Raw genomic sequence first — 27,633 nt, 5'->3', positions numbered from 1 at the left:
AACCGGGTCCCCCGCCGTCGACTGCCACTACGAGTGCAAAAGCCCTTTCGCTTTCTTCGGACAGTCTGATCCAGTGTCTGTCCGATGCCCCTTCATTGCACAGGGGAAGCATCTTCGACCCTCCTCCTTGCCCAGGACTAACCCTAACCTTCGACCTCCTCAGATGTGATTCGGCGACGCAGGAGAGGAGGGGAGCGCAGAATCGCTGTGGGTCGTGTTGTTGGTCTTCTTCCAGATTGCACTCTCCCCCATCGTCGTCACGGGGTGGCCGATTTGCGCCCCGCGACCGCCACCTGACCTCCTCCCCGAGGCCAACTCGGGCACATTAGACGATACGCTGTTTTCAGTAACTTGCCCTACAGGTAGTTTTAGCCGGAAAGCTTCTGTCCCGATTGGCATCTCAATTTAACAGTCAAGCACGTTTCCAGACATTTGGCATTTTTCTCAATTTCTTCTAAAACTTTCATTTTTTTGTTCTTCCTCGAGGGAATTCCTTTTGGCTCTTCCCATTTCCAGTAGCCGTTAGAAGCGTTTCTCTTTTGTACAATATTCAAACGTCTAAGAAATTGTCGGGGCCCCGAATCCCTGACCGGCGGACTCGAACTTGGAGACCCTAACCCCTCCTGGTTATCAAACCTGAACCTGGGGACCCTCACCCCTAACCCTCGAACTCAAGGAAGGGGACTTGAAGGACTCAAACCTTGCCAATGGAATTACCAATACCACTTAGTACGAAGACAAGGATGCTCCAAACAATATACGCTACCATGTCAAATCGAAACGGATCGAATTCGTTACGGTAATTCTTCGTTCTGGTCCGTTTGGACCCAGGAGGGACGGGGGACCGGCCGGGCGGCTCGGACAACGGATGGAGGGATGCATGGGTTTTTTTCCCGCCTCACAAACGTACCGTTGACGTCATTGCGACTGGCCCCGCCCCTGCGCGCCTTGACTGACAGCTTCCCTCCTCAGGGGCGGGGCTTGAGAGTCACGCGCTCGTCATGCAATTGTGCAAATCTCACGTAGACGCGCGCGCTTCGGTTCCGGGGGGCGGGCGAGGTGTGACCATGTGGACCAGCACCACGCTTGTTGTTCTCGTCGCCGATTGGCCGGCAGCCGTCCAGGCAGCCAATCGGCGGCCTTCACGCGCCGCGACCGCTCGGTCTTCGCCAAAACCGAAAGTGGATTCGCGTCGCCACGACCCCGGGCCAGCACGCGGCGACGTCATGCCGACGTCACGTAGGCGCGAGGACATCAAAGGGCTTCCGGCGGCTTTTTGGGGCGTGAAAGTGGCCGACGCGGAGCTGAGAAGCACGTGCCGCGGTCCGCGTTTTGCGGAGGTCGTAGTAAGGGGCGGGGCCTGCCTGCGGGAGGGCGGGGCGTGCGTGCGTGCTTGTTGTAAGTCGGCTCGAGCCAGCGTCGCCATCTTGACGCTCGAACACTTTTCCACCCAGACGCCGAACAGCACCTGCCCGGTCCGGTCTGGTCGGGTCCGGTCCGGTCCGCCGAGCCAGCCGGATTCCCGAGCGGCCCGCGGGGGCGCGCAGGACGAGCGTGAACTCCGCCCCCCTCCCCTGTCGTCGTGGGTCGGTCCCGGCCGGCCGGGTTCGTCCGACATGAGCATCGACACGCTGCTCGAGGCCGCCCGGTACCTGGAGTGGCAGGCCGAGCGGGACCGGGCCGAGCGGATCGACCGGCACGCCGCCGCCGCCGCCGCCGCCGCCGAACCGCAACCGAGGCGCCTCTCGCACGGTAAGAACCGCCTCGTCGTGTTTTCCTCTCCGTTTTCGTTCGCTTTGGTTTTCGAGGTTCGGTTCGGACCCGCGGAGCCTCCACTTCCGGTCCAAAGTGTCGCCCCTCTGCTTTTTGTCAGAAGAGCAGCGCGCCTCACGCACACGCGCGTGCACGTCACGCAAGGAGTTCGTCACGAGCCCTGTTTTTTGTTGTGTTCGTGACGTCATCGCGGTGTCACGCGCGCGTTCGACTTGTCCCACTTTGAACCGCGTGCGCGTACAAGCACGCCTTACATAATAGCCTGACACGAGCTTCTGAGACGCGCGTGCACGTTCATGCACCCACGCACCACGTCCGTGCTCGTTTGGCGTTGACGAGCACGCGCACTAGCGTGGAAGACCGGGAAGGAAGGAATGCGCGGGGCGGTGGCGTGCGTGACTCCTCCTCTGATGACGTCCCAGTCTGGTGTGACCCCCCCGCCGCATATTTGTTCCACCGCCACCACGTGCCCTCGCTTCGATAGCGCGCGCGCACGCACGCTTACGTAATGTACGTCCGTGGAGAGTGACGTGCACGCGCACCCTCTCCCACGTGTTGGTTTGATTGTTGACTTTTTGTGAACATTTGGCAAACTTTGTTGTCCCATTTTGCGTTTCTTTTTTTCCAAAATGACAAGATGAACATTTTGTACCGTTGTACAAAACATGATGACCATTTTGTAATTGACGCTTGTGCTCGCTTGTCTTTGCACACCTATTGTCTAAAAACGCGTTATTAGCATCGTTGAAGGCCAACAAGCGCGTTTGTCTTCATATGGATCGGCGATGGATCGATTGGCGCCCGAAGAAGTTTTCAATCACCTCGAATTGATCCGCTCTCAAATTCCTTGGCTTTATTCTGAAAACACACATTCAAAACATTGTCACGTGCGAATGATCCGGCCCTCGTGCCCGTTTTAAAAGTCCAATGTGCCCGTGAACTTTGACCCCCAGCTGTATTGTCACATGACCGCAACAAAGGCAAAAAGATCAAACGTTTAACTCGACGACAATTTTCATCCACGTGAAGGTAACTCCCACGTTACGTTGCGTTCGATGTCGCTGATCAAACGTGTCGGCGGAATCCCCGGGAGGGGGCGTTCCCGACTTGGCTGCTGTTTCCATGGCAACACAGTCTTTTTTATTTTGTTTTCTTCCACTGTCTCGCACGAATGCTCAAAGCGTCATAGAAAGTGTGTGTGTGTGTGTTTGCTTCCTGATCGTAAACGGCCGTCGTCCATTTTCTGGCAGTCGGGGTCCATCCGGCCTGGACTGGTCGCATTCCCACCTGCGGCCAATCCAAAACCGATTTGGCGGAGGCGACCGTCTCGAAGCACACGTGGGAACTTTAAACGTCGACAATGTCTTCTTTTTTTGAACACAAGGTGTCACTGCAGAGCCACCAAAGATCTATACAATATTTGATGGTTGGGCTTCGTTCCTGTTTACATGGATCATAATTGTATAAATAAATGATATACTTGTCCGAAGACAGCAGTCACAAAAAATGTTTTTTTTAAAAAATGTATTATTATTATTATTTTTTTTTTGAGAAAATTGGTCTTCAAACAATCATATCATCAGACCGTAGTCATGCTCGTTAGCATAGCATACACAGGAAGTCCGCTATGCCGTGTTCCGCGTTGGTGGCCGCGTGACGTTCCGCATATAGCGGATTGGTTGCTCTTCAATGAAGCTAACATGCTAACGTGTTTTTGGCATGTGGAAGATGCTAACGCCACCCTGGAAGGTTCAAACTGACGCGCTAACCACTTGTCCACTGTCGTCAAATGTGTGCTATAAATAGAAAGATGACACCCTAACCTATTCCCCCCTTTAGAGGAAGATCAAAGCAAGGTGAAGGTGCTCATCAACACGGAGGCGGAGTCGAGACGCTCGGAGGCGGTCTCTCTGCAGCCACTCGCAGCCAACCACGTCAGCCGGGGCGAGCGGCCGCCCCGCCCTCCGACCCACCCCCGAGTGCCCGTCGCCGTTGTCCCGATGGTGCCGGTCGTCACGGCGACGCCCCTCTCTCTCATAGCGATGCTTCCCGGCTCCCCCCCGCGGGCGCCGCCCCCCCCGGTCCCCCATCAGCCGCTGTGCTCCTCCCAAGTCAAAGCGGACGCCGCTAAGCAGCCGATCGGATGCGGCCAATCGCAACAGCGGCCTCAGGTTCACGCTCAGTACCCGCCCCCCGTCGGGGGGGTCGACGGGCCGGCCCCGCAGACCGCCCTGGCGTCCCACCAGGTTCCGCCCACGTCCCACTTGAGGTCCAACGGACTGACGCTGGACGACATGAGAGGAGGAGCCAACGGCAAGAGGAGGTCTGGAGGGTTAGTAACCCCCCCCCCCCCCCCCCCCCCCCCAATAAAAGTACTTTTTTTTCCAAAAAGGTGAATATTTTATAAAGTTGTATATTCTATAAGAGAAAAAATTGGAATTTTGATGCCGGCATTGGTGCCCGACCGGTTAGCACATCTGCCTCACAGTTCTGAGGACCGGGGTTCAAATCTGGCCTCGCCTGGAGTTCGCATGTTCCCCCCGTGCCCCCGTGGCTTTTCTCGGGGTACTCCGGTTTCCTCCCGCATCCCAAAAACATGCGTGCGAGGTTCATTGAAAACTCTAAATTGCCCGTAGGTGGGAATGAGAGTGCGAATGGTTGTTTGTTTATATGCGCCCTGCGGTTGGCCGGCGACCGGTTCGAAGATAGCTGGGATAGGCTGCCGCCATCTGAAGCGCACTCGTATCTCAAACTTTTGCTTGTATCTCAAGACAAAACGCGCAAGTCAAAGCACTCGTCGTATCTGGCGTCGAGGCTGACACGGGAGTGGATGGTGACTCCCGCCCCGCCCCCTCCCACTCCCACACAGATCGCTCCCAATCCCGAGCCAACATTTGACAGAATCCCACTTCCATTCCCCCGCCCCCCCCCTTTTTTTTTGTTTAGTTTTTTTGACTCCATGTCCATCCGGCTCCGTTTTTCTTCAAAAGCCGTATTAGTCCTTTAGTTGAGAAATGTTTAGTTAGCTTCATGCTGAGGGGAAATGTTCAAATAGGAGTTTGATTACAAATCAAATGGTTTCCATTCCTGCGACTTTGTTTTCATAGTTCCCGTTCCCGCCCACTCCCGATGACCGTCGCTCCCGCACGATCCCGTCCCGCGGGACCCGGTGGCGATCCCCCAAAATGGCACCGCCAAATTTTCCTCAAGTCCGTCTGGCGCTCGGTTCTCAAAGTCAATTGATCTTTTCCGCAATAAAAGTTCGATTTTTGCAATATTTGATCAAAACAAGTTCCATATTTGTGGAGAAAAGTAGCGAGGCGGCGTCGTGGGGTTTTGTTGTTGTTGTTGTTGTCGTCGCCGCGCGATTGCCGACGTGAAAAGTTTGCGTACGTGTGTTGACCGCCACGTGTCGCTGCTTTGTGTTTTCAGGACCGGAACCAGGGAGGTCCACAACAAGCTGGAGCAGAACAGGTGTGTGCGTTACTGTCGCTGCGTGTCAGGTTGCCAACACGAGCGGCCTCGCCACTCTTCAATTTCCGCGCCCTCAAAAAAGTTGCTTTGAGATACGACTTGACCACGCTCGTAGTGCGAAACACTCCTATCTCCAATCGGGATGCGTTCCAGCCAATTTTTGCGTTTGTTTTTTTAATGACGAAAAACATCACTCGATAGTCTTGAATTGGAAGAAAACGTCGTTCAAGCCGCAACCCAATTCAGTGTGCCGCTCCTTCTGGTGTACCCGCCTTGGCCACCAGGAGTCGGCACTGTATAATGCAGACGTCAAAGAAGACTTCTTCTGTTCCGCTACTCGGTAAGAAGTTGCTGGAATATTTTGTCATTTTCGTAGAAGAGGAAGAATTTATGCCTTTGTTGCACCTTATGCGTAAATAGCAGTTGTAAAATCGCAACTATCGACGCTAACGTTAGCACTTGATGTTAGCATCAATCCGGCGGGCTCTTCTTAAGGCAAAGTAGTTTGCGTGTTTGAAATAGGCAACGCGCAATTCTCTTTGTTGTATGTTTTGCTTTCGAGGAAACTTCAGCCGGGACTAAACGGCTTTGAAAAGAAGCGTTTGCTATCCGCCAAAAGCGCGAGTCTGCGCAAGAAATCGGCATCGCCGACGGCTCCCGTCTCGGGTCGCTCGTCTCTCGAGGCACCGCAATAATCGGCCCTTGGAAAAAACCTGATGATAATCGTGGCACACGCGACGTGCTAAGTAAGAGACGAGAAGTCTGTAAGGGAACGCGGCGCATCGTGGCACTGGGTAACTCACGCCGACGTCGTGAAGATCGCTGCGTCCCGGAAACGAAAGCCAACTTGCAATGCTGTCTCGTGCTTTTCAGATCAAGCTCAAACCGCGAAAAACGGCGCCGCCCCAAAAGTTTCATTTTTCAGGAGCCAAGGCAAAAAAACGTCCCGACGTTTGTTGAGCATCAAAGCGATGAAACCATTTTCGGCACTTTGGATTGCTCGATTATTTGTCAACATGGCGGCGACCGACGAGTAGAAGAGATTTGTGAAAAATTGCCCCAAAATTGCCCATTTTTGTTGTGTTCAGGCGCGCTCACCTGAAGGAATGTTTCGAGACGCTGAAGAAGAACGTCCCCAACGTGGACGACAAGAAGACGTCGAACCTCAGCGTCCTGCGCAGCGCCTTGCGTTACATTCAGGTACCGCGCGCGCCGTCACGGCGTACGTCGCCGCCTCGCGCTCCGACGTCGTCGCTGCGGTTGTTTAAAGTTGTAAACCGTTGTAAAAAGTTATTTTCCAACAAAGTCATATTTCCAAAATACGTCTTTGAAAAACCGTTTACAGTTGGATTTCTGAAAAAAGATGAATATTTTTGAAAAAAGTATTCTCGAGAAAGGCTTATTTTAAAACAAAAATATTTACAAAAATCGTGTACATTTTCCAAAAGTTGCATACTCCCAAAAAGTATAAAGGCCGCAACCTTTTTTGAAGAGGCTGTATTTCCCAAAAAGTGAACAGAGTGGCGAAGCATCACAAGTGCCTCGTCGCGGCGCTTAGGCTGTTGCCATAGTCACGTGATTGGTCAATCCCTCGTGGCCCCTCCCCCTCGCTGTAATCTCAGTTAGCGTTGTTAGCGTCTGGCTCGACGACACAAACGGAGCAGCGAACGCTTGCTGACGCCACGTTGTCACGACGACCGTGCGGCGATTGGCTGAAAGCGGCGAGCGTGGGCGTCGCGTCGTTCCCTTCCCGCCGTGACCACGCCTGCCTTTTGCGCGGCGCAGACGCTGAAGCGCAAGGAGAAGGAGTACGAGCACGAGATGGAGCGCCTGGCCCGCGAGAAGATCGCCACCCAGCAGCGTTTGTCCGAGCTCAAGAAAGAGCTGAGTCAGCGAATGGACGCGGTCGAGATCGAACGCGTCATCCGACAAACCGTCCAGCCCGAAGACGACCAGGCGTCCACCTCCACCGCCTCGGGTAAGTTGCGTCGCGCTCACGTATCCTGAGTCGTCATCGCGTTGACACGAGTCGGCGGACGGCATCGTCGACGCTAACTCATAGCCGCGTCATGTCTGCATGACTCGGCAAGCGCTGCTGACTTGCGCTAACCGGCGTGACGTTGCTGACTCATGTCCGTGTGTTCATCATGACAACGTTGCTGCCGACTCACGCTGGCACGTGCTGACTCGTGTTGACATTGCTGCTGACTCTTTATGGGATTTGCTGACTCGTTATGACATCGCAACTGACCCGTGTCGACATGCGCCGAGTCATCGTGACATTTGCCGACTTAAGTCGACATAAATCTGTCCAGAAATGTCAACAAGTGCGGACCCGTCGCAACGCTGCCGCTGACTAATGCTGAAGTGTCGACCCGTGCCGAGTTATCGTGACTCGCGCCGACTCGTGACGACGCTGCTACTCACTCACGTCGACATGTTGACATATGCTGACTCATCACGCCGTTCTCGCCGTCTCCTGAGATATTTTTCGGGGTCCGCAGAAGGAGAGGACAACTTGGAGCGGGACGAGGACGCGGCGGCCCCCGCCGTCCTACGAGCGCCGCCGCCGCCGCCGCCAGCCGCCCGCCCGTCGCCGTCCTCCTTTGCCCCTCGGGCGCCGGTCCCGCCGCCCACCGTCATCGCCCGCGCGGCGGTCGCCCCCCGCCCCTCGGCCGTGTCGCACCCCTCTGTCATCCGGGCCGTCAGCCGCGCCCTGCCGGCCAATCACAAGCACCTGCCGCACATCGCCCCCTCCCCCGGCCCCGCCCGGCCCGTCGGACACGTCGCGGCGCGCCTGGGGGCGCCCCTCCCGTCCCGCCTGCCCGCCTTGTACCCGCAGGGGGTGTCTGTGTCCCAGCCCGCCGTGGTGGGCCACATCGCGCACGCCTTCGCCCCACCTCCGGCCGGCGCCGCGGCGGGCCAGCAGGGGGCGACGGCGGCGCCGGGGAAACCCGCCGCGGTGCTGGCGCCCCGCCCCCAGCTGGTGGGCCAGGCGGCCGTCACCATGGTAACGGTGCCCACCTTCCCCGTCAGCACCATCAAACTGGCCTGAACGCCCGACGCGTTGGCGGGACACGAGGGGGCCGCGGCCGGGCAAGAAGGACCGTAGAGGCTCTAAAAAAAAAACCCAAAAAACGAAAGAGAAAAGAAAAGAAGAAGCAGGACGATGGATGAGCGAAGAGACCTTTTATTCAAAGCATAATTGTAATTCAAAAACCTTTCGTGCTCAGGCCAAAGCTCTGTCGAATATAAAAGTATTGCTTTGGCGCCATCCTGGTGCCGAGGAACTACGTTGACGTGAGTCGAGGAGCTCGATCAGTGCTTTCTGCCATTTTGTGGCATCTGGGCAATTGGAGCTCGGAAAGAAAAAAACATATTTTGATTGTGAGCAAACGTGTGAAACGTCGCACGTTTGCTGTTGACACGAACGCGGTTGCAGCGGCATGCTTTTGTGCTTTTGTGCTTTTGTGCGTGCGAACACACCTAACCTCTTGATCACTGTGACCGCACACTGAGCGAACGCAAAGCAACAAAGCGACTTTCCATTTTTGCTCCTTTGGACTGAAAAAGAAGCGAGAAGCAAAAAGCAAAAAGCAAAAAGCCCCTTCGTCTTTTGTGGCTCACGTCCCGTCGCCGAATATTCTTCTTCTGCTTCTGCGTTGCGCAATCCGGTGTAGGAACTCGATTGCGATGCAATTCCAATTGCGCTTTTGCGGGCTCTTCTGATGGCAAACGGCGCTTTGTGTTGTGCCGCTGCACGTCTGCGGGACCACCAAGTCGACGATCGCTATATTGATATTATATATTATTAATACGAGCAAGGCTGTTTTCCCTATGGAGAAAGTGTTAAGTTATCAAATCAGGCCTGAGCGCTTGTGGGCCGTCAACATGATGATGATGATGATATTAATCCAAAAGATTCTTAATAAATATTATTACATTTACAACAGTCCTCGTTGTCAACAGTTTTTATTGGAGTTGTCCCTTTCAAAACAATGCTTGATTGTCGTTAGCCACTAGATGGCAGTAGAAACAATGGCAGTGGATTACAAAACAACGCATGAGACACGCGGACGCGTCGGCGAAAAGGAATCCAACCGACACGGACGTCGTCGTCGATGCGGCTTCACACGCGGCCGCTCCGCATCTCCTCCCGCGTCGTCCCCCCGAGCTGCGCACACGACCGGCACGAGGTGAGCGGCGACCCGGCGGCTACGATGCACGCATATACGCGTCGCAGGTCTCCCTCGCCGCCGCAATTGACATTTCGGCGGCCTTTCGCGCGTACGGGCTCGGTTCTCGACAATTTAGGGTCGGAATCCCATTGGAGCGCGTTCGAGTTGACCTCCGTCCCGGATATCGGCACGTCTTCCGTCTCATTAGGACTTGGCCAAATCGAGTCGGATGCCGCCGACTGTCGAGACCTCAGACGGGCGTTACGGACGTCTACGGTTCAGATGCAACTGAATCGTAGCTCTCGGGGATGAGAAACGCAAAACAAGTTGACGTCGTTCGAAATTCAGTTTTGACTGGGCGGCGGAAGGACGGATTTCTGCATCTGAAATTTCAAGCGGTTCCCGATATTCCAACTATTCCAAATGTCATTCCGACTCGTCGGAAAGATGCCGGCGCCGTCTGCAATGTTAATTCCGGATAGCTTTCAAATGCTGACTCGCGTTCCCGTTCAGAGGAAACGACGGACGACACGGTCGACGCCTCGACGAGGTCGCTCGCCGCCTTGCTAACCGTCGAAAGAGCGATCGGTGACTCGCTAAGGCAGCGATCGACTCGGGCCCGGCACGCGCACAAAGACAATCGGCCTGTCTTTGTGCCGATTTTGCCCCTTCCTCACCAAGCGCGTCAAGCGCCAGACGAACTTAAATCTTATCGAATGATCCTCTAGATTGTCCTTAGGTCAGATGTGGATTCGTCCCGATTTTAGGGCGGGGCCGACAATCTGAAATAATAGTTGAACGTGTTGAATAGTTACGATCAAAGAAAAAGAATGCATACGATCAAAGGAAACTTGACGAACACTGAAACAGCCGGACAATGAAAACAAACCCGTCTCGGCCGATGTGGTTTTCTTTTTTTTTTTTTTTTTTCCCGGACGGCAACAAGTCTTTTCCAAAGCATGTGGCCATTTCACGAGGCTTCGGGAACACTCGGGAATCATCGGCGCGTATCCGGAAGTGGTTTTTTTTGGAGCTCACCTGCGATCATGCGAGACTTCTAGATCGGCGGTGCGACCGTACCTTTATTTGTGTGTTCAGCGACCAGAACCAATTTTTGTTTGTGTGTGAAACTTGATGTGTGCGGTCTGTAGCACATCAAAACTCTTTTTCAAGTGGAAAAACCTTTGTGTGCGTAGCAGGCCCGAGAGTCACCAGGGTCAATTCTGGCCTGACCGCGTGGCAAAGTCACCACCTGACAGACGGCACCGTCGGCGAAATCACCGGCTGACGATTTGAAGCGGTTCCCGCCAAACGTTCGCAGAGTCGCGGACCGACCTGCTCGTCGGGTACTTAATGAACAAGTCCCCCGTCTGACAGAATTCACAGCGGGCCGACGAAGCGACCGACGATTAAGACGTCGGAGTCATCGATCGCGTGAGCCGAGCGGCGTACCTCCTGGTCTTTCTCCGAGGTGAGTCGATCCTTGTCCGCGTCGAAGGCGGCCAGCGGCAGCGGGACGTCCGCGTCGCTTTCTTCTCCACACTTGGCACGCAAACTGCAAAAAAAGCAAGGAAAGGACAATGAGGACGCGGCCGAGGAGCCGACCGGGACGACGGCGGCGGCGTGCCTGCGCTCGGGGTCCCGCGCGACCATGCGCGTCATGTTGCGGATGCAGCACGCTCGGTAGTTCTCGTAGTGGCTCTCGCGGGTCACGTCCTTCAGGTCCTGCATGTGCGTCCTCACCAGCATGTCCCGCAGAAGCAGGAAGTCCGAGTGGGCCGGACTCTCCACTGCAAGGAAGGAAGGAAGCGTCAGGTACTTGTTAAAACGTCTTACATGTGATGGAAGAAAAAAAAGTTTCGTATTCGATCGAGATGGTCCCCCGCACGCTCCTGCGGTCTTAGGCTAACCTGTTAGCTTCGGCTTCGGGAGCTTCTCTGGAAATCTTTTGGCCGTCCCTCATTTTCCAAGAAGCGGGCAAGATTAGCAAACAAGCAAGAGCGAAGATTCGGAGGCCATTTCTGCTCCACAGATAAGTTTCGCAGATCTTTTTGATGTTACATTGATTGTGCAGTCCAAAAAGTACAACTTGAAATTGAGTGTTATAGTAACAGTGTATTGCGACTAAATCACGCTACCAAAGTAGTAGCTTGTTTACAGTGCTAATGTTAGCTTAGTATCGCTCGCGCGGCAATTAGATCCCATCAACACAGCGCCGCCCCGTTTTGTTCTTGTCTTGGCGACTATTTGGTACAAGTGCGCACTTTGACAACCGCACGCCATCGAGGGGCGCGCGCCACTTTGAATCGAGTGAGGCTACATTGAAATGTTGCAAAGTCAAACCTCCTCCTCCTCTAAAGGAAGAAGGTCTTCAATGGCATCGAATTAGCCTTCAAATGTCATGAGTTTGTCTTTATGGAAGTGCGCTTGAACAGTCTTGCATTTGATCAATGTGGCCTTGAAAAAAGCAAATGGCGTCGCTTTGAACCGGCAAATCACAAACATCAACATCTGCCCTTTCACCCGGGAAACCCGAACGGAAACAAACGCTCACACGGAAGCGCCTCCCGCAATCGACTCGACTTTTTCATCTGCCGCGAGGGTCAGCGAGCTCAAGCGACAGCACGGAGCCAACGGAAAAGGCGCTACCTTCCGCCACTCCCCAGGGGTACGTGCGACCCTTGACCCTGCGCCCTCGACTCTCCGCCAGGACGCCGCTCCCGATGACTGCGAACGGGACGCTGTCCTGCACACACGCGACACGGCGACAAGTCACGCGGCGGACCCGCCGGGCGTTATTCGGTCGACTCGCTGGGTGGGGAACCTTGAGCAGCCGGTCGCGCCTCTTGAAGTCGTCGTCGTCGTCCGAGTCGCAGCCGGCGAACGGGTAGATGTTGATCCCGAAGCGACGCAGCTCCTCGCGGACCTACGCCGCAAAACGGAAAAGTCGCTTTTCACCTTTGCGCGCTAATAGTCGTGCTCGGTCTTCCCGCACTCGCTCGAATGAGCGCCTGTGTGTTAGCATTAGCGTTAGCGCCCCACCTTGCTCTTCTTGCGGCGCACCTCGACCTGCGTCAGGCTGTCGGCTTTGGCCAACACGGGAACCACGTTGACTTTGTCGTGCAAGGCTCGCAAGCACTCCACGTCCAGAGGTCGCAGTCTGGGAAAAGCCACGCACACGCGTATGAATACAGCGCTACCTTGACTTGCCAGCGCCTCGACTTTGGGGGTTTTTGTTTTTTGGCTCCATGATGGAAAGTCAAATTTGAATTCTGAGCGAGCGTCACAAATACTGCCGATCGAGTAAAAAAAAAAAAAAAAATGGAGCAAGATCCTTCCGCGTCCGAGCGCTTCCTCCCGGTTCGGGCGGCCGGCAAAGGGAATCGTTTCAACGCACCCGGAGGAACTTGAAACGTCCACAGTGTCTTGTTGTAAACTCAATGTGTCGCCGCAGGGTTTAAGCAAACGTCATATTTTTGTATTTAACTGCGGTCCGACGACACCGGCCACAAAGAAAACAAGATTTGGGCAAGTTCGGCGACGAGGAGCTGCTCTCCAATTAGCCCCTGTCGAGGCCCCGCCCAGGAAAGGCACACGTTCAAGGCACCGATCCTACGTAACTACGTACACGTTACGAAACCAGTTCATTTTATACCATCCTGTGTTTCTTTTTTAGAAACGACGGAACCAATGCAAGTCGGAAGTCGAGGTAGTCGTGTAGACGTGCGCGTACCCGTGTCCGTGAGGCGAGATGAAGTAGAGGCAGCAGTGCACGCGGTTGTCTCGGATGTTCCTGCGGTCGAGGCCGCTCTCGTCCCTGAAGAACTGATCGAACTGCCGCTCCACGTAGTCCTCCAGATGCTTCCAGCTGCCACGCAGGAAACAACGCGGCAAAATGAACGCCGCCGCGCCTTCGTAGGAACGTGCGCGGGCGGGCCAGACCTTCGCGTGTTGTCGACGGCGTCGCCGAAGCCCGGCGTGTCGACGACGCTCAGCCTCAACTTGACGCCCTTCTCCTCGATGCTGACCGTGCGCTTCACCGTGCTGACCGTCTGACGGATGCGCTCTGCGCACACACACACACGCGCGTTTCTTAGCGTCAAAAGTTCCGGCAAGCGGATCCGACCGAGTCGCCCCTTTTCTTGGAATGAAAGTCGAAAGTGGAAAAGTGTCAACATTTGCATTTGGATGCCGTGCGGTTGGCCGGTCGGCCGCGCACGTCAGCCCGGACGCGCCTTCAACTGCGGAAGCGGCAAAACAGAAATCCATTAAGAACATCCTCCCGACGACGAAACTCAAGTCAAGCGCTAAAATCGATGCGTTCCCATTCGGGCGAATGAATTTTCATGCAATGGATGAAAACGAGCCGCTGACCTTCGGCGGCGGGAATCTTTCGGTCTTTGTAAAGGTCGGCCAGGAACAGGCTGTCGATAAGCGTCGACTTTCCCAGGCCGCTCTCTCCTGCAGACTTCCGGGCGTTATTATCGATATTGCGATCAGGATTCTGCATCGGAGTCGTGCGCGAAGGCTGACCTGCTACCATCAGCGTGAAGGTGAAACCTTTCTTGGCGGCTTTTCTGTGAACTTGGTTGGGCAACGTGGCGAAGCCGACGTACTCTTTGTCCCGGTCCTGCACAAATACACCAAAATACGATATCAGTATGTTGTCAGGTTCAAGACACCGAGGCAGTTCAGGTCTCAGACTTGCAAGGAGAAACGGACCGGAGCGCGTTTTAGTTACAGTCTCTAAACCGCACATAGCAGCATCGTAAACATATATATAACTACTTATGAATACTTATGATCCACTTACTCTGCGATAGTGGAGTTTTCCGTTTTGACTAAATCTGCAAACATGTTCTTGTGTCAATTTGGGATGCTGCGTGCTGTGTGCACATGAAGGATTCAACGATTTGAACCAGCGGCTGCACTATAACAAAGAGGGAAAGATTGAAGGGGGTCTGAATACTTTCCGTAGCCACTGTCGATTTGAAAGCTTGATGACCCTCCCCACGTTGCTCTTCGCCTTTCCCACACGTCCTATTCCGAATATGTTTAGAACGGACGACTCTACCGCTCATCCCATCGATGATTCGAGCAGTTGCATAAATATTGATTGATTAATACCGATAGAAAATAGGCGCTGTAGTATCTGTGACTTTGCACGTGTGTGGCTTTAAAAGGCGGGGCGAGTGAGAGTTCAGAGGTGGCTGGCTGTTCACCGTTTCACCGTTATCCAGTCGGCGTGTCGAGCGACTCTCGGTGTCAGTTACCAATGTGCACCGGCGGCTGCATCTATCCAAACCACCTGTTATGGATGACCATTTGTTCTAACTAACGCCGGTAGGCTACATTCAATGAGCTGACGATGTGTACTTTAGCGTCGACGTGCAGCTGTGCAAGCCAGTTTTGCTTCGCAGTTGACATGTAGCACTTCTTTTTTTGAAGTGTGAAATGATCTCCAACTTTGGACGTTGTCTCTTCCGCACTCTTTTCCTCCCGGCTCGCACGTGAGTCAGCAGTAACATGAGTCTGTGTGGGAAAAACGATCACTGCGAAATCAGCTGTATAATATTCAATTTCCGATTGAAAAAAAAAAAAAAAAAAAAAAGAGTGTCACGGTGAGACCGCAACAAATGAAGCGTGAAAAGTGAACCGTGCTAGCATGTACGCATTTGCTGAGTTCTCACCTCCGGCGAGTCGTACGGGTCGAAGCGCCCCCAGGGGCTGCGCGGGCGGCAGGCGAGGCCAAGCGGCGAGTCCAGCGAGCGCTGCGACACGGGCGGGACGGACGGGTCGGAGCCCCCCCGGCCGGGCCTAAGGGGCACCCTCGGCGTGGCCGCGGGGGAGGGCGACAAGGGCGAGGCGGGAGGCGGGGCCACGCCGGCGAAAGGGAAGTGAACTCCGTCCTCGTCCGCGACGCGGAGACTGGACAGCTGGCACGGGAAGAGGCGGTGTTACAAGTTGGCACGTGACGCACGGAAAGGAAATTGGATTTTTACAATTCGGCGCGGTGGAATTGGGTTAGCGTGGCTGCCTCACACTTGTGAGGTTCACGGTTCAAAGCTCATCTCCAGTCTTCCTGTCTGTCGGTGTGACTGTGATGGGAAAGCACCTTTGCGCAGTCGCGCCCTGAGCGAATCGTGCTTTGTCCATCCGTCCGCTCTTTCCCGGGCGGCGCGTGGAGCCGTGACGTCGGAATGCCACCTCGCCCTAATTCTTCTCTCATTTCGCCTCCGCACGCTGCGCACGACACGACGGGACAGATTCACACGGCCGTTTCTCCTCCTCTGACATCACGGCCCCTAGAATGTCGGAACGCTCGTTCGGTACGCGTGAGGTCAAGTCGGCTCACCGAGCGGCCGTCGTCTGGCCTCCTTTGAGCCGTCGGTTCTCGTTACCCGCGAAGCTTTGTCGCCGCTTAATCCCGCTTCTAAAGCTCAGGCGGGGGTGGGGCTGAGATTTAACACACGCACGCACAACACAACACAACACAACACAACACAACACTACACGTTCACTACAAACACTACCTGTGCAGACAACAGCGAACGTGTCTTACCTCCTTTTCTGACAAAGTTGCAGCTGTTAGTGTGCATGCACACAAACGCACAAAGATTATTCTGTTGCCGATTACAAATACACGCAACCTTGAATCAACACACAGACGTGGAATAGAAGTATCTTTTCCGCACATCACGCGTGTATAACGTGCTCCACATATATCGCATGATGTGCGTAAGCGGCAGCGTTAAGAACGCCAGCAAATGAGCAGGCGTCAACTTCTTCGTATCGAGGAGTGAGCGCAACAATCGTTAATCCTGCCCGCGTCAAGGAAGGCGCAAAAACGCAGGTGTAAACTAGGATCCTGGAAGCTAGTAAAATAGTGTGCTAGTGCAGCCAGCGGAGGGTGGAAACATCTGAAAATGGGAGAAGTAATCCTTTAATCCTAGAGGGGACATTTCGCAAGGAAATAAGTAAAAGGTCATCTAACGTGACATACCTTTAGCGTTGCTGCCAAAGCGAACGGGCGAGGACATGCGCTCCATGCCGAGGCCACGCAAACGACGCGCTGGTGCGCGCACCGCACTATTAGCGCGCGCGCGTGTGACGTCGCCCGAGCTCATTTGCTCGAGGAGACGAGCACGCTGCTCAGCTCGCCGGCTAGCAGCGCGCTGGAGCCTCCGTTCGCCAACAGGAATGTGGCCAAGTCCAATAAGCGCTAAGGGACACGACGAGGTGTAACGTCGCAACCGCAGTTTCCTCAATGCTGCCTATTGGGTCTGGAGGACCTGCGCCTGAAGCAGCAGTGGCTCGTCAGCGCTATTCGCTCGCTAGTTTTGGCGAGCGACCCTAATATCGCCGGTCGAGACCTACGCTTCTGTTCGATCTTGACCACGGCAATTTATTACATTGGGTTGATTTTTGTCCTTTTGAATTGAGATGACTTTAGTGAGCGCACCGGCAGACGAAACGCAAAGCACCTTTGATCGTCATTTAGCATTGTTGCTTTTCATTGGATGATTTCGTCGAGTTCGGCATTTACAGGACAAATGCCGCATGTCTCTCCAGGACCGACACCCAAAAGAAGTGACAAAAGCTAACTTCGCTTAGTGTTCGAACTTAGCGGGAACGGGTCCACAAGTTCATCAGACGTTTGCCCCGTTCACAGTACGTGTGTTACGAAAACCACCCGCACGTCAAAAGAGAGGCTATCCTTGCTTGAGATTTGAATCACGACTCAGAGGAGCCCAAGTTTCTAAGAATCAGATCGCGATGAAGGATGAAGGATTTTCATCGGCCCAAACTTACTCGTCCAGAAATCCGTGGAAATCGATAGGGAACCGAAACCTTGACTCTTTGGTGGAAAAATGCCCGTATCTTCCTCTTTCGCTTATTATATCATGACTTTATTTTTCAACGGCGGCATCCGCCGGAGTCGTCTCATTCCGGGTCCCGCCGACAGCAAACGGATGGTCGGAGTTCCGTCAAATTTCACAGAAAACTAGAATAAGGATCATTTATCATGTCAACATAGCTTTCAATCGCGCGTCGAAATCCGAGGAACGTGTGATTTCGGACCCCGAAACGGTCAGGAGCACTTTCATCTTTGTCAGAACCACCGAAAATCGCATCTGAGTTGAACATTTCAAAAACGAGGCGGCTAAGGGATTTGCCTGCAAAGAACAAAGATTAGCTTGCGCGAAAGAATGAGAAACCGCGACTTCGGTGGACCTCCGCTAAATCCAAGCGGCCCACAGTGAAATGGAAAGAAAACGGCGCGGGGTTTTCGGGATTTAGTAGCCTACTTATTCACAGGCTGACACGAGCAACCGTGTCAATATGATATCTGCTGAACGGTGACATTCGTATTCTTCCTCCAATGGCAGCAGTTTAACGTTCGCAGCCTCGTAAAAACACTTTGCTATTGTAAGAAATGATGTAAGGATATTTGACTTGGAAGTATTGCATCGAGATGTCATTTCCTGAAGTCTAGTGTCACATGCCCTCCGTGGTGTGTTCGATGTGTTGACAAGAGGAGGCGCTCATCCTATAAAAGAGGCTTGGTCCACAAAACTCTGCAGGTCCTTCTGGACCCGCCGGACGGGCCCGCGGGTGGCCTGTCGACTTGGGAGGGTTCCGGTCGCCTTTGGATTTCTCCCGAGTCCTCTCGTCCGCGCCCGTGGCTTCCGGAAGAGTCTGACGGCGAGAAACCGTTTGAAGACGAGCTGGCGTTCACGGTTTGCTCCGCACGTTCTTGATGCAGTTGCTCACTTGTGTTCTGAGGTGTGCAGTTAGCACTTTGAGGAAGTCCAGGTGGATGATTCGGATCATTTCCATTGTCTGGAGATGGCTCGGGACTGTGAGAACGTGGAGAAGAAGTGGGCACGGTTTCCCGTTTGGAGTCGCGTCGGCGCTCGTGCCAAAAGGTTCTGCGGAGCTGCTCCGTCTCGGAGAGGAGCGGCAGGCCGATGTCCAAGTGCATCAGCAGATTCTCCAGCCACTCCTCCAGCTTGGAGAAGGAAGGCCTGCGGCGGTTTCACCAAGATTAAAGGCTAAGTATTTGTGCTGTGCTGAAAGTGCACGGAGGTTACCTTTCATCGGCATCCAGGTCACAGCAGAGGGCAGCCAGTGGTAGGAAGGTCAAAGGGCACTCCGAGGGCTGCTGCTGCTCAATGAACGCGGCCACGTTCAAGCCAAAGTCGTTACTCCGGGGAAGGAAGTCCGGGTCGGCGCTCACTCTTCCTATGATCTAAAAACATTCAGAAGAGCGCTTCACACACTCCACATCCGTGAGTTTGGACGCTCTGGACGGACTCTTCATTCCCCCCCTTAGATGTGACGTATAACTCATGACTCGATATACCTCAAATGGGAAGAGAGAAGGGAAAAGCCAGAGTTCGGAAACGGGCCTACCTCACAAATCACGATTCCGAAGGAAAAGACGTCCACGCGTTCATCGTAGCTTTTCCCTGAGAGGCGCACAGATGACGCAATGTCAACCACAGCGAAGTTCCGATCTTATACAGCCCCGCCTTGAGATACGAGTGCCGTGCTCTTATCTCAAAACGCTCCTATCGCAAAACATATTTTCCCACGGAAAAGAATGGAAAGGCGATTGACTTGTTCCAGTCCCCCCCAAAAACACCAGCGTTTTTCAAAAAGACGTTTTAGTCACGTGGCTGACTGGCATCGGAGGCTCCGTGGCGGCTGTGTGGTTGTTTGAAACACACGTGTCATTCATTCTCTTTGTCTTACGCTGAGTTTTTGAGTCGCCTCGAACTGGTGGTGGCACTGTGCAGCTTGAAGGCTGTTTTGGAGGGACCATTTCCGTATAGCAGCCGAGTGCGAGTTTGGGCCAATCAACGGGTCGTATCTCGAAAAACTCTGAAGTGGGGTCACTCGCATCTCAAGGCACCACGCCATTTCACAGTTGTTCATGTATCATTCCATCGTCAAGCGTCACCGTTGATCATCTCCGGGGCCATCCAGTAGGGGTTTCCGACCACTGTGTAGCGCTTCCTGCGGTCCGGTTTGCGGAGGTCCGACAGCGTTCCCTTTGGGGGTCGGTCGAGAGAAGAAGTTCTGCTGCGATTCCTCTCTGCGGTCACCAAACGAGCGAGTCCAAAATCTGCCACTACAACGGACTGATTCTAAAGGAGGTCAAAGAAAGCCTTGTCATTTTCCATGATCCAAAACACACTTTGTCATTAGCTTAGCGCAAACAACTCGAACGGTGAGTTGACCTCTTTGACCAGGCAGTTGTGTGAGTTTAAATCTCTGTGGATGACGTTCATGGAGTGTAAATATGCCTAGCAAGGAGAGATATTACATCAGGTGATATTATCTTGTCGTCACAGGGGTCTTCTAGTGCATGATGACTCACCATTCCAGCTGCAATGTCTTTGGCATAACTCACTCTGATGTTCCATGAGAAGTTATTGTCCTAAAACAACCAGTTGGAGCTCAATGTTAGCATTAGCATGCGTTCCACCACCATCGCCCGTCACCAGATAAACTGAACCTACACGCTGGAAGTGACACAACATATGTCAACAGGGTATTCAGCATCCCATAGTTGGCTCTGGAATGCTACGTCATTGTTTTGCGTGCCTCTATTGTCAAAGTGATTCCCTCCCGTTGTCGGTACCTTCTGTTGGGTTAGCAAAGAGTGGGCCATCCTGCCTACACGATATCCAATTCCTAATCCTACCGTGACGAGTTGAAGTGGACCTTGTCTAAGAGTGTGCGTCGCGCAGAAAACGCTGCTGTACCATTTTGGAGATGCTTTCTCTGAGCGTTCCTCCCTGGATGTACTCGGACACAAAGTGTATGCGCTTGTCCTTGTAAAAGAGTCCAATGAACTTGAGGACGTTGGGATGATCCAAACAGCGCATCACCTTTACCTGAAGACCAGACGGAAGATCAGTGAACAATCACTGAAGAACATGTAGCTTCTCTTACCTCCTTCAGGAAAGTCTCGTGCGTCTCCTCATCAAAACGTATCAACTCTTTCATCACCATCACCTCTCCTGTCTCCCGATGTGTCACCTGGACAGCGACATGAAGATCAAAGTGTGCAGTTCATCCAGAACGGTCTGGCACGATCGTGAGAATACGGCGCTACCTTGACGGCCTGTCCGAAGAAGCCTCTGCCGAGCACTTCTCCGTGGACGAGGTCCGAAGGCCTGAATATGCGATGGGTTCGATCTCCGGGGTCGGCACGCAGAGATTCGGAACGCACCATGTCTTTCTTTTGAGATAAGAGTGACAAGGAAGACTTTTCGATGCTGCAGCTGCGCCTGACAGAGGAAGAGTAACTTAGCCCGAAAAAAGGTGGCTCTGGAGAATCAAAGACACTTGGGAGCTAACGTTACAGGATGTTTCGGGATCGCATTCCCATGATTCCTCGGTGCTGAGGCGAGGAGAGACTCGTTGTGATTGGTTCCAGCATCTCCACCTCTAAGCCAGGCTCCTCCACCAGGTTTGGGAGCATGTGTGTCGAAGGCACTTTTTCACAGACACAGGTGAGGTCTTGATGGACCTTGGTGGAAGTCTTGGACCGCGGATTGTGTTCAACGGTCAGCTGCAGCGGTCTGCTTGTGTCCTGGATCACATGGTCTACCTAAAGGAAGCAAGTTTAGCCTTCGGTTGGCTTCAGTTAGTCTGATTTATCGCTCACGGATCGTTCATTTATCCATCAACGACCTCGTCTGGGCAAACGTTGTGGACGGGAATGCCGTTGACCTCCAGGATATTGTCTCCAATGTGGACCGAAGACAGCAGGTCAGGACCAAGGATGTCCGAGTTTATCCTGAAGGAGGATGATGAAGGATGCAAGTAAAAGACTGACGTTCAGGAGGTCTACGCACGTTTGACTCACGCAGTCACAGTAACCAGAGGGCCGCTTCCTTGGCTGAGTTCAGTGGCCACCATCAGACCTCGATGGCCTTTTGTCTGCGGAGGAAGTGACACCAGCGCCACCGTGTGGGGGCTCTTGACGGGTGGCGATGAAGGTGATGACGCTGCACGCTGACTGAAACATTGACCGCTGCGAGACAAACGTCAACTCAACACACCAAAGGAAGTGAAAAAGACCTCGGAGATGGAAAGATGTTGACTTACCAGAAGAGTTTGGAATGCTCCACCAGTGTGTAACTGTCTCCATCTCCAATGAACAGCTGGCACTTTCTACATGTGAAGCATTCAGGGTGGTACTTCTGCTCTCCAGCGACCTGTCAGCACATGCAGTGGTTTTTTTCTACAGGTGGACTCTTGCAGTGTGACGTTGATGGAGGTCACGGTCCGACGGGTTCTTGACATGTTTTTCTTGGTATGCAGGATTTATAATGAGTTGACCCTAAAATCCATTCTTCTCTTCTGCTATCGGGTTTTAACCTCGGTTTACTTTAGTTTTCCTGTCTCCTGTTCGTGTCTCTCAGTTTTTTGGACTATAATTTCTGAATTCAAATTCGTCGTACGCTTTTAACATACTTGGCCAACGAGGATGAATCTGACTCCGATTCGGATTCTGCTAGCCTATGCAACGGGCGGCTGTGGCTCAGTAGGTCGAGCGGGTCGGTCACCGGTTGGAATCCCGGCTGCGACTGTCCGCATGTCGAAGTGTCCTCGGGCAAGACAGTGGGCCTGGCAGCGCCTTGCATGGCAGCAGTGGCCCATTGGCGTATGAACGTGTGTGTGTGTGAGTTGGTGAATGCGCCTCGGTGTGTTTTTCTCTGCTGTCTGGGCACGGACGCGCAATTGGTGCTGGCTCGGAGCCACGACCTGCTGTTTGCAGTCAGGTTGGGCTTTCGGCACTCCGTGCTAGCACTACCGCGGCCCCTGGAAGGTGACTCGGCGTTCCCCGTGGACTGAGGAGGAGAAGTACTGGGATATCGTGCCGGGACGGAGCTTTGAGCAGGGAGGAGACCCCGCGGGCCCGTCCTCGCGTCTGTTGATACGGGTTATGTCGGATCTGTCCCCCGGCGGGACGGACGGCCTAGCGGCGCCGAGACGGGACGGACTTTGGGGACGCGAGCCTGCTGCCGTTTACGGAGTCGCGAACTCGGTCTCAGACTCGCTTGATTTGTGAGGCACTGCGTGAACCGCTGTTGCCTCTGCGCTGTGTGCAGGTTCACGTAGGCTGTGTTGATGTGCTGGACCGCATACAACGGGAAGCTTGCGATTCCTTTTCGACTGAAATGATGTACATGGGACTAATGTAAGGTTATCGAATCTAAAAGCTTCTGCGATTCCCCTTCTTTCCCACCACAGCGTGCCCCCTCGTGACAATTCCTGCATCAAGGCTCAACAGCGCTGCACTGTCAGGAGCTTTTCATGGGACGTTCTTGCCCGACTTAACAAGACAAACACGCTTTTAGTCAACCGCAGGAAGTCACAGCAAGTACTCTCGCTAAAAAATGGCATTTTGTTACGCTCAATGCACACTAATAACTTCTCCGTTGTGTTGACGGTGAGTCGGCTTGATCTTACAGTCCCACAATGTCAGGAAATAGAAACGGAAATGATGAGGTCACCATGACGAGTCCCGGTTGGAGCGTCTCGTCGCAGCCCTGACAGTTCTCGCCATAACGCTGCCAGTAGTGCTTCTTGCAGAACAGTTGTCCCTCTCGCTCGTAGTACCAGTGAGACAGGGTGCAGCTGCATTCCCGGCACCTGCACACCAGGGGGCAGAAGTGTCAGCGATTCCAAAGCTTCGTCAGCGAGAGACGACGTAAAAACCCAAAGAGTCTTTGCGCTTTCAGGTACATTGTGATCCGTGGCCCGGTACAGGCTCTAAATCACCGGTGTCAAACTCGGGGCCCGGGGGCCACATTCGGCCCGCCACATCAATTTATGTGGCCCGCGAAAGCCAATCAAGTGCGTCGACTTCGTGTTTCTTGCTCAAATAACAACATTGCAAATCGTCTTCCCTTTCATGTAACGTTGATTGCAAACATTTTTGTTACCAATCCGCATTTCAAAAGAAACGGAATTAACAACTTTTTACTGGCTTCTGCTTTCAAATATAGTTATTCATCTTTTTGTGTGTGTGTATATGTAATAACACGAGGCAATGGTACATTTACCGCGTAGGTGTTCGCGCTCGTGACGTCCCTCCGAGCGAAACCAGAATTACGATGAGTAAATTCGACTCCCTGCTCTAAATGATTTTTCACGTTTACGAAAACGCAGCACAGTGTCCTAGTGGATAGCAGGGCAGTCTCACAGTTAGAAGGTTTGCGGTTAGAAACTTGTCTCTGGCCCTTCCAGTGTGGACTGTGCACGTTCTCTCTGTGGTTGTGTGGGTTTTGTCAGGGTATGCCAGCAACCTCCCACATTTCTTCGCTTCAGTGGAGAGCAACAAAATGTCCATAGTGAGTGCTTCAGGGTCAGTGCCCTGACCCTGACTGGCCACAAGTCTCGCCCCAAAACCAGCCCGGGTAGGTTCCGGCTCAGTGTCCTCGAAAATGGATGGATGGGCCTTGTTCAACAAGCTGCCCGTTGATGTTGTCAGTTCCAAAATGAATGGTCGTATGTCCAAAGGTAGGCGCGCGCGCGCACATACATCATGGCAAATATGAACAACGTTTTGAATATTGGGAAACGATTGCTCAGCCTGCGATTCACGGAACGAAGACCTCTTCTTCTTGTCCCACAAGCACAGTATGTATGTTCCGTGTGTGCGCCTGCGCCTCACTGGGCCCATTGCGGGTGTGAGCGAACATTGGAGAACGATACGCGATGTCCACCATGAAAGAGTTTTGGCGGGCGGCCACTTCCTGTACGAGTCCACCTCGTTTCCTCTCCCGCCTCAGCCGCGCAGGCAGAGAAACGCCCATTAAAAGATCACATCGATTGCTTTTGTTCGACAGTTTTCGGACAGCCTGTACTTCTAAACGCTCTTTCAAGTCAAAAGTAGAGATGTCGTTGCTGTCGACTTGCCAAATTCAGGAAGTTAGGGTGTGTGCGTGCGTGCGCGTGCGCGTGCGCGTGCGTGTTGTTTTGCAGCTTGTTTGCATTGTTGCGCCAGGCTAAGTTGCACATGGCGCCTCAGCTGACGAATGACAACATCTCTTACCGTCCTTTCATCCCCCGTTGAAACCTTTGGTCCCGCCGAGACATTCTCGTAGAATCCTGTTAACGATTGTCCCGCTGAAGTTGTCAGAAGAAGAAGAAGAAGAAGAAGAAGAAGCGGCTCATGTGGAACATCTTGTGCTAGCTCACGCAGGTTGCTTGTGGGTGTGGGTGCGTGCGTGTGCGTGTGCACGTGCGTGTGCCTGAGTGTGCCGACCTCCTACTAATGTGAGTGGTAGAAAAAAAGAAGTGACCCACTGACACCAGATGGCGGCTCTTCCTCTGTCGGACGTGTCCCGGTATAGAACTGAGACTCCACCTTCCTGGTACTGTTACGTCCTGTTCAGGATCCACTTACAAAAAGTCAAGTCTCATCTGGAGCTTTCTTTCAGGAAGTCACATGCAACCGCCTTGTGCTTGCGAGCGCGTCCCTGCATGCTTGCGTGTGCGTGTGCGCGTGTGTGTGTTTGTAGTCTCAAGCCAAGAATTCTATTCATCACCCACACAAATCCGTCATGAACGCAAACAAGTCCAAACTAAGACAACTTTGACACGTTAGCGGGTGGCAGACAGGTCAGCACATCTGCCTCACAGTTGCGAGGTCGTGGGTTCCAAACACATTGAAGACTCTAAATTAGCAATCGGTGTGAATGCGAGTGCCAACGGTCGTTTATATGTGGCCTGCGACTGGCTGGCGACCAGTTCAGGATGTAGCCCGCCTCTCGCCCAGAGTCAGTTGAGATGGGCGCCGGGACCCCTTGCGAGGAGAGGCGGAAAGGAAAATGGATGCATGGATGTTAGAGGGGGAGTTTGCAATTGGGAAAAAAAAAACAAAAAACAAAACATTTTGGCAAATTTGTTAAACTGTCAGTAACCCGACAGTAGCAGCTCCATGAGTAAAATGATCTGTGAAAACAAAATCATCCCTCTCTGGCCTCACCTTATACCTTTAATTTGATTTTTAAGAAACCGCACGCCCGAGGAAGAACAACCAATCAGAGATAGAAGCCGTGACCTGGGAGGTGTCAATCCTTTGCGGTGCGTTCGCGGGCCCGCCCCAGCAGTCTCCCACTGACTTGTTTCCTTGATCTTCAGGAGCTTTGCTCGAACTATTATGGAATACCCACTTCCGGTTTGCAACAAAAGTGAAAAAGAAGGAATTAGGCAGATCCCGAGAGAAACCACTGACGAACGCAGAAGCTGCCTTTCACAGGTGGAGGGGCCACAGGCAGCCCAGTGGACGGAATTAGCAACATTTCTGTTCAACAGGAAGGTTTATCACCACTTTTTGGTTTTCAAGTGAGTGCAATTCCCCAAATCTTTAAACGGTTCACATTCCGTGTTATAGTTTAACTGTAACACAAATAAATCGCGCTACCAACGTAACAGCCATGGCTAACGTTAGCTTGTTCACAGCACTTATGCTGGCGCTGATGAATGGCCATGTTTGAGAATGGCTCTCGTGCACATTAGACCTGGTACCCACATAGCGGCAGCTAGAGAGGAACAATGTTGATGAGCCGCACGATGAAGTTATGGGAAAGAGTAGTGGGGGCTAGACTCAGGACAGAAGTGACTATTGCAAGCGACAGTCTGGTTTCATGCCTAGAAAGAGGAACACAGGTGCATTATTTGCCTTGAGGCTTCTAATGGAGAAGTACAGAGAAGCTCAGAAGTAGCTGCGTTGTCTTTGTAGATCTTGAGAAAGCTTTTGACAAGAGTACCCAGAGAGGAACTGAGCTACCGCCTGAGGAAGTCTAGAGTGGACGAGAAGTACTGTATGTTAGACCATTACGGGACATGTATGAGGGCAGCAGAACAGTGGTGAGGTGTGCTGTAGGTGCGACAGAGGAGTTTAAGGTGGAGGTTGGAGTGCATCAGGGATCCACCCTGAGCCCCTTCCTGTTTGTAGTGGAGATGGATAGGCTGACGGATGAGGTTAGACTGAAATCCCCGTGGACCATGATATTTGCAGATGACATTGTGATCTGCAGGTGGAGGCATGCACTGGAAAGGAGAGGAATGAAGATAAGCCGAAGTAAAACAGAATATACGTGCATGAATGAGAGGGTTGGAGGGGGAAGAGTGAGGCTACAGGGAGAAGAGATAGCAAGGGTGGAGGACTTGAAATACTTGGGGTCCACCGTCCAGAGCAATGGGGAGTGTGGAGAAACGGGTCCAAGCAGGTTGGAACGGGTGGAGGAAGGTGTCGGGTGTGCGTGACAGAAGAGTCTCTGCTAGGAAGAAGTTTAGAAGGCGGTGGTGAGGCCTGCCATGATGGACGGATTAGAGACGACAGGAAGCAGAGCAAATGAAGATGTTGAGGTTCTCTCGAGGAGTGGATTAGAAATGACACAGCGCCTTGCATTCAGTCCACACGCAGATGTTTGGTTTTTGGGGTTTTTGCCACCGTGTGGTAAAATAACGTACACGCTGCAGTCTGTTCATGAGTCGATAGTTTAATTGGAAAGCGCCGCATACAAAAGCGCACCATGTTGCTGGCACCGAACAGGACAATGTTTCAACAGAACAAAACAAAAAGCTACATGATGAAGACGTGACGCAAGATGCAACATTTTTATTCCCCCCCCCCCCCCCCCCCAAAAAAAAAACAACATCAGCATTGTAGGAAGCAAAAGTTCCAGAATGTTTTTCTGCTCTTTGTCTCTATAACTTAAGACTAATACACACTAACTTCAATGCACAGTCGACTGAAAAGACACACACGCGCGCGCGCACACTCTCACGATGTATGACAGAGGCTCCTGTGGTGTTCTCGTATGTTACTGTACACGATTACCTCACAGTGTGTTGGATGCAATATATATTATTATCTTAGATTTACCAGGTGTTGTATGTACGGAATAGTATTCCCTCACACTTATGGTACCTCACATTTACTGTGTGCTGTTCATGTGTAAAAGGTTTAGCTCACCAGCAGTGTCAAAGGCAAGATGAGTCTTGTCTTCAGCACGATGACCTCCTCCAAGGCATTTCCTTGGCAGAGGTTCACAGCAACATCAGCAGTGTGCACGTACGCATACGTGTTACAGACAGAAATATTTCTTCTTGGCTTCAGTGCTTCTCAACGTTTCTCTAAATGACTATTTTGTCTGGCTTGAGGAAATCC

At 52.9% G+C, this 27,633-nt stretch overlaps 3 protein-coding genes across 16 annotated transcripts; 1 reads left to right on the top strand and 2 right to left on the bottom strand.

Moving 5' to 3' along the window:
• Window positions 1–1,218: 1,218 nt before the first annotated feature.
• LOC133466827 (max-binding protein MNT-like) lies at window positions 1,219–8,441 on the top strand. 2 transcript variants are annotated; one of them, XM_061750909.1, is made up of 6 exons: window positions 1,219–1,752; window positions 3,613–4,105; window positions 5,206–5,247; window positions 6,336–6,447; window positions 7,033–7,225; window positions 7,752–8,441. In XM_061750909.1, exons 1-6 carry the CDS (start codon window positions 1,227–1,229, stop codon window positions 8,300–8,302), a joined length of 1,917 nt encoding a protein of 638 aa, XP_061606893.1. In that variant the 5' UTR covers window positions 1,219–1,226; the 3' UTR covers window positions 8,303–8,441. The 2 variants fall into 2 exon arrangements, with proteins under 2 accessions (XP_061606893.1, XP_061606894.1); XM_061750910.1 differs by having other exon boundaries at window positions 7,732–8,398.
• On the bottom strand, window positions 8,370–17,167 carry LOC133466823 (septin-5-like). Of its 9 annotated transcripts, none has more exons than XM_061750889.1 (14): window positions 15,988–17,167; window positions 15,781–15,858; window positions 15,541–15,668; window positions 15,116–15,361; window positions 13,959–14,055; window positions 13,800–13,886; window positions 13,368–13,491; window positions 13,159–13,293; window positions 12,468–12,585; window positions 12,250–12,351; window positions 12,075–12,171; window positions 11,053–11,215; window positions 10,878–10,980; window positions 8,370–9,037 (listed from the first exon to the last, which is right to left on the bottom strand). In XM_061750889.1, exons 1-14 carry the CDS (start codon window positions 16,022–16,024, stop codon window positions 8,477–8,479), a joined length of 2,076 nt encoding a protein of 691 aa, XP_061606873.1. In that variant the 5' UTR covers window positions 16,025–17,167; the 3' UTR covers window positions 8,370–8,476. The 9 variants fall into 9 exon arrangements, with proteins under 9 accessions (XP_061606873.1, XP_061606874.1, XP_061606878.1 ...); XM_061750893.1 differs by having other exon boundaries at window positions 8,642–9,037; window positions 11,057–11,215; XM_061750897.1 differs by lacking the exon at window positions 8,370–9,037 and adding an exon at window positions 9,203–9,421.
• A 146-nt stretch (window positions 17,168–17,313) lies between these two features.
• On the bottom strand, window positions 17,314–24,978 carry LOC133466821 (LIM domain kinase 1-like). 5 transcript variants are annotated; one of them, XM_061750879.1, is made up of 16 exons: window positions 24,721–24,978; window positions 24,508–24,581; window positions 22,964–23,102; window positions 21,552–21,661; window positions 21,310–21,477; window positions 21,135–21,240; window positions 20,804–21,051; window positions 20,554–20,728; window positions 20,391–20,477; window positions 20,201–20,332; window positions 19,813–19,872; window positions 19,673–19,738; window positions 19,393–19,579; window positions 18,843–18,898; window positions 18,521–18,678; window positions 17,314–18,454 (listed from the first exon to the last, which is right to left on the bottom strand). In XM_061750879.1, the coding sequence occupies exons 2-16, from the start codon at window positions 24,549–24,551 to the stop codon at window positions 17,977–17,979; spliced, it is 2,214 nt and encodes a 737-aa protein (XP_061606863.1). In that variant the 5' UTR covers window positions 24,552–24,581; window positions 24,721–24,978; the 3' UTR covers window positions 17,314–17,976. The 5 variants fall into 5 exon arrangements, with proteins under 5 accessions (XP_061606863.1, XP_061606862.1, XP_061606865.1 ...); XM_061750878.1 differs by having other exon boundaries at window positions 24,762–24,978; XM_061750881.1 differs by lacking the exon at window positions 24,508–24,581 and having other exon boundaries at window positions 24,762–24,974.
• Window positions 24,979–27,633: the final 2,655 nt, after the last annotated feature.

The sequence above is a fragment of the Phyllopteryx taeniolatus genome, chromosome 17 (genome assembly GCF_024500385.1).
Source record: "Phyllopteryx taeniolatus isolate TA_2022b chromosome 17, UOR_Ptae_1.2, whole genome shotgun sequence".
Taxonomy (NCBI): Eukaryota; Metazoa; Chordata; class Actinopteri; order Syngnathiformes; family Syngnathidae; genus Phyllopteryx; species Phyllopteryx taeniolatus.
Note: the sequence above shows the minus strand (reverse complement) of the source record. Positions and strands in the feature narration are given on the sequence as shown.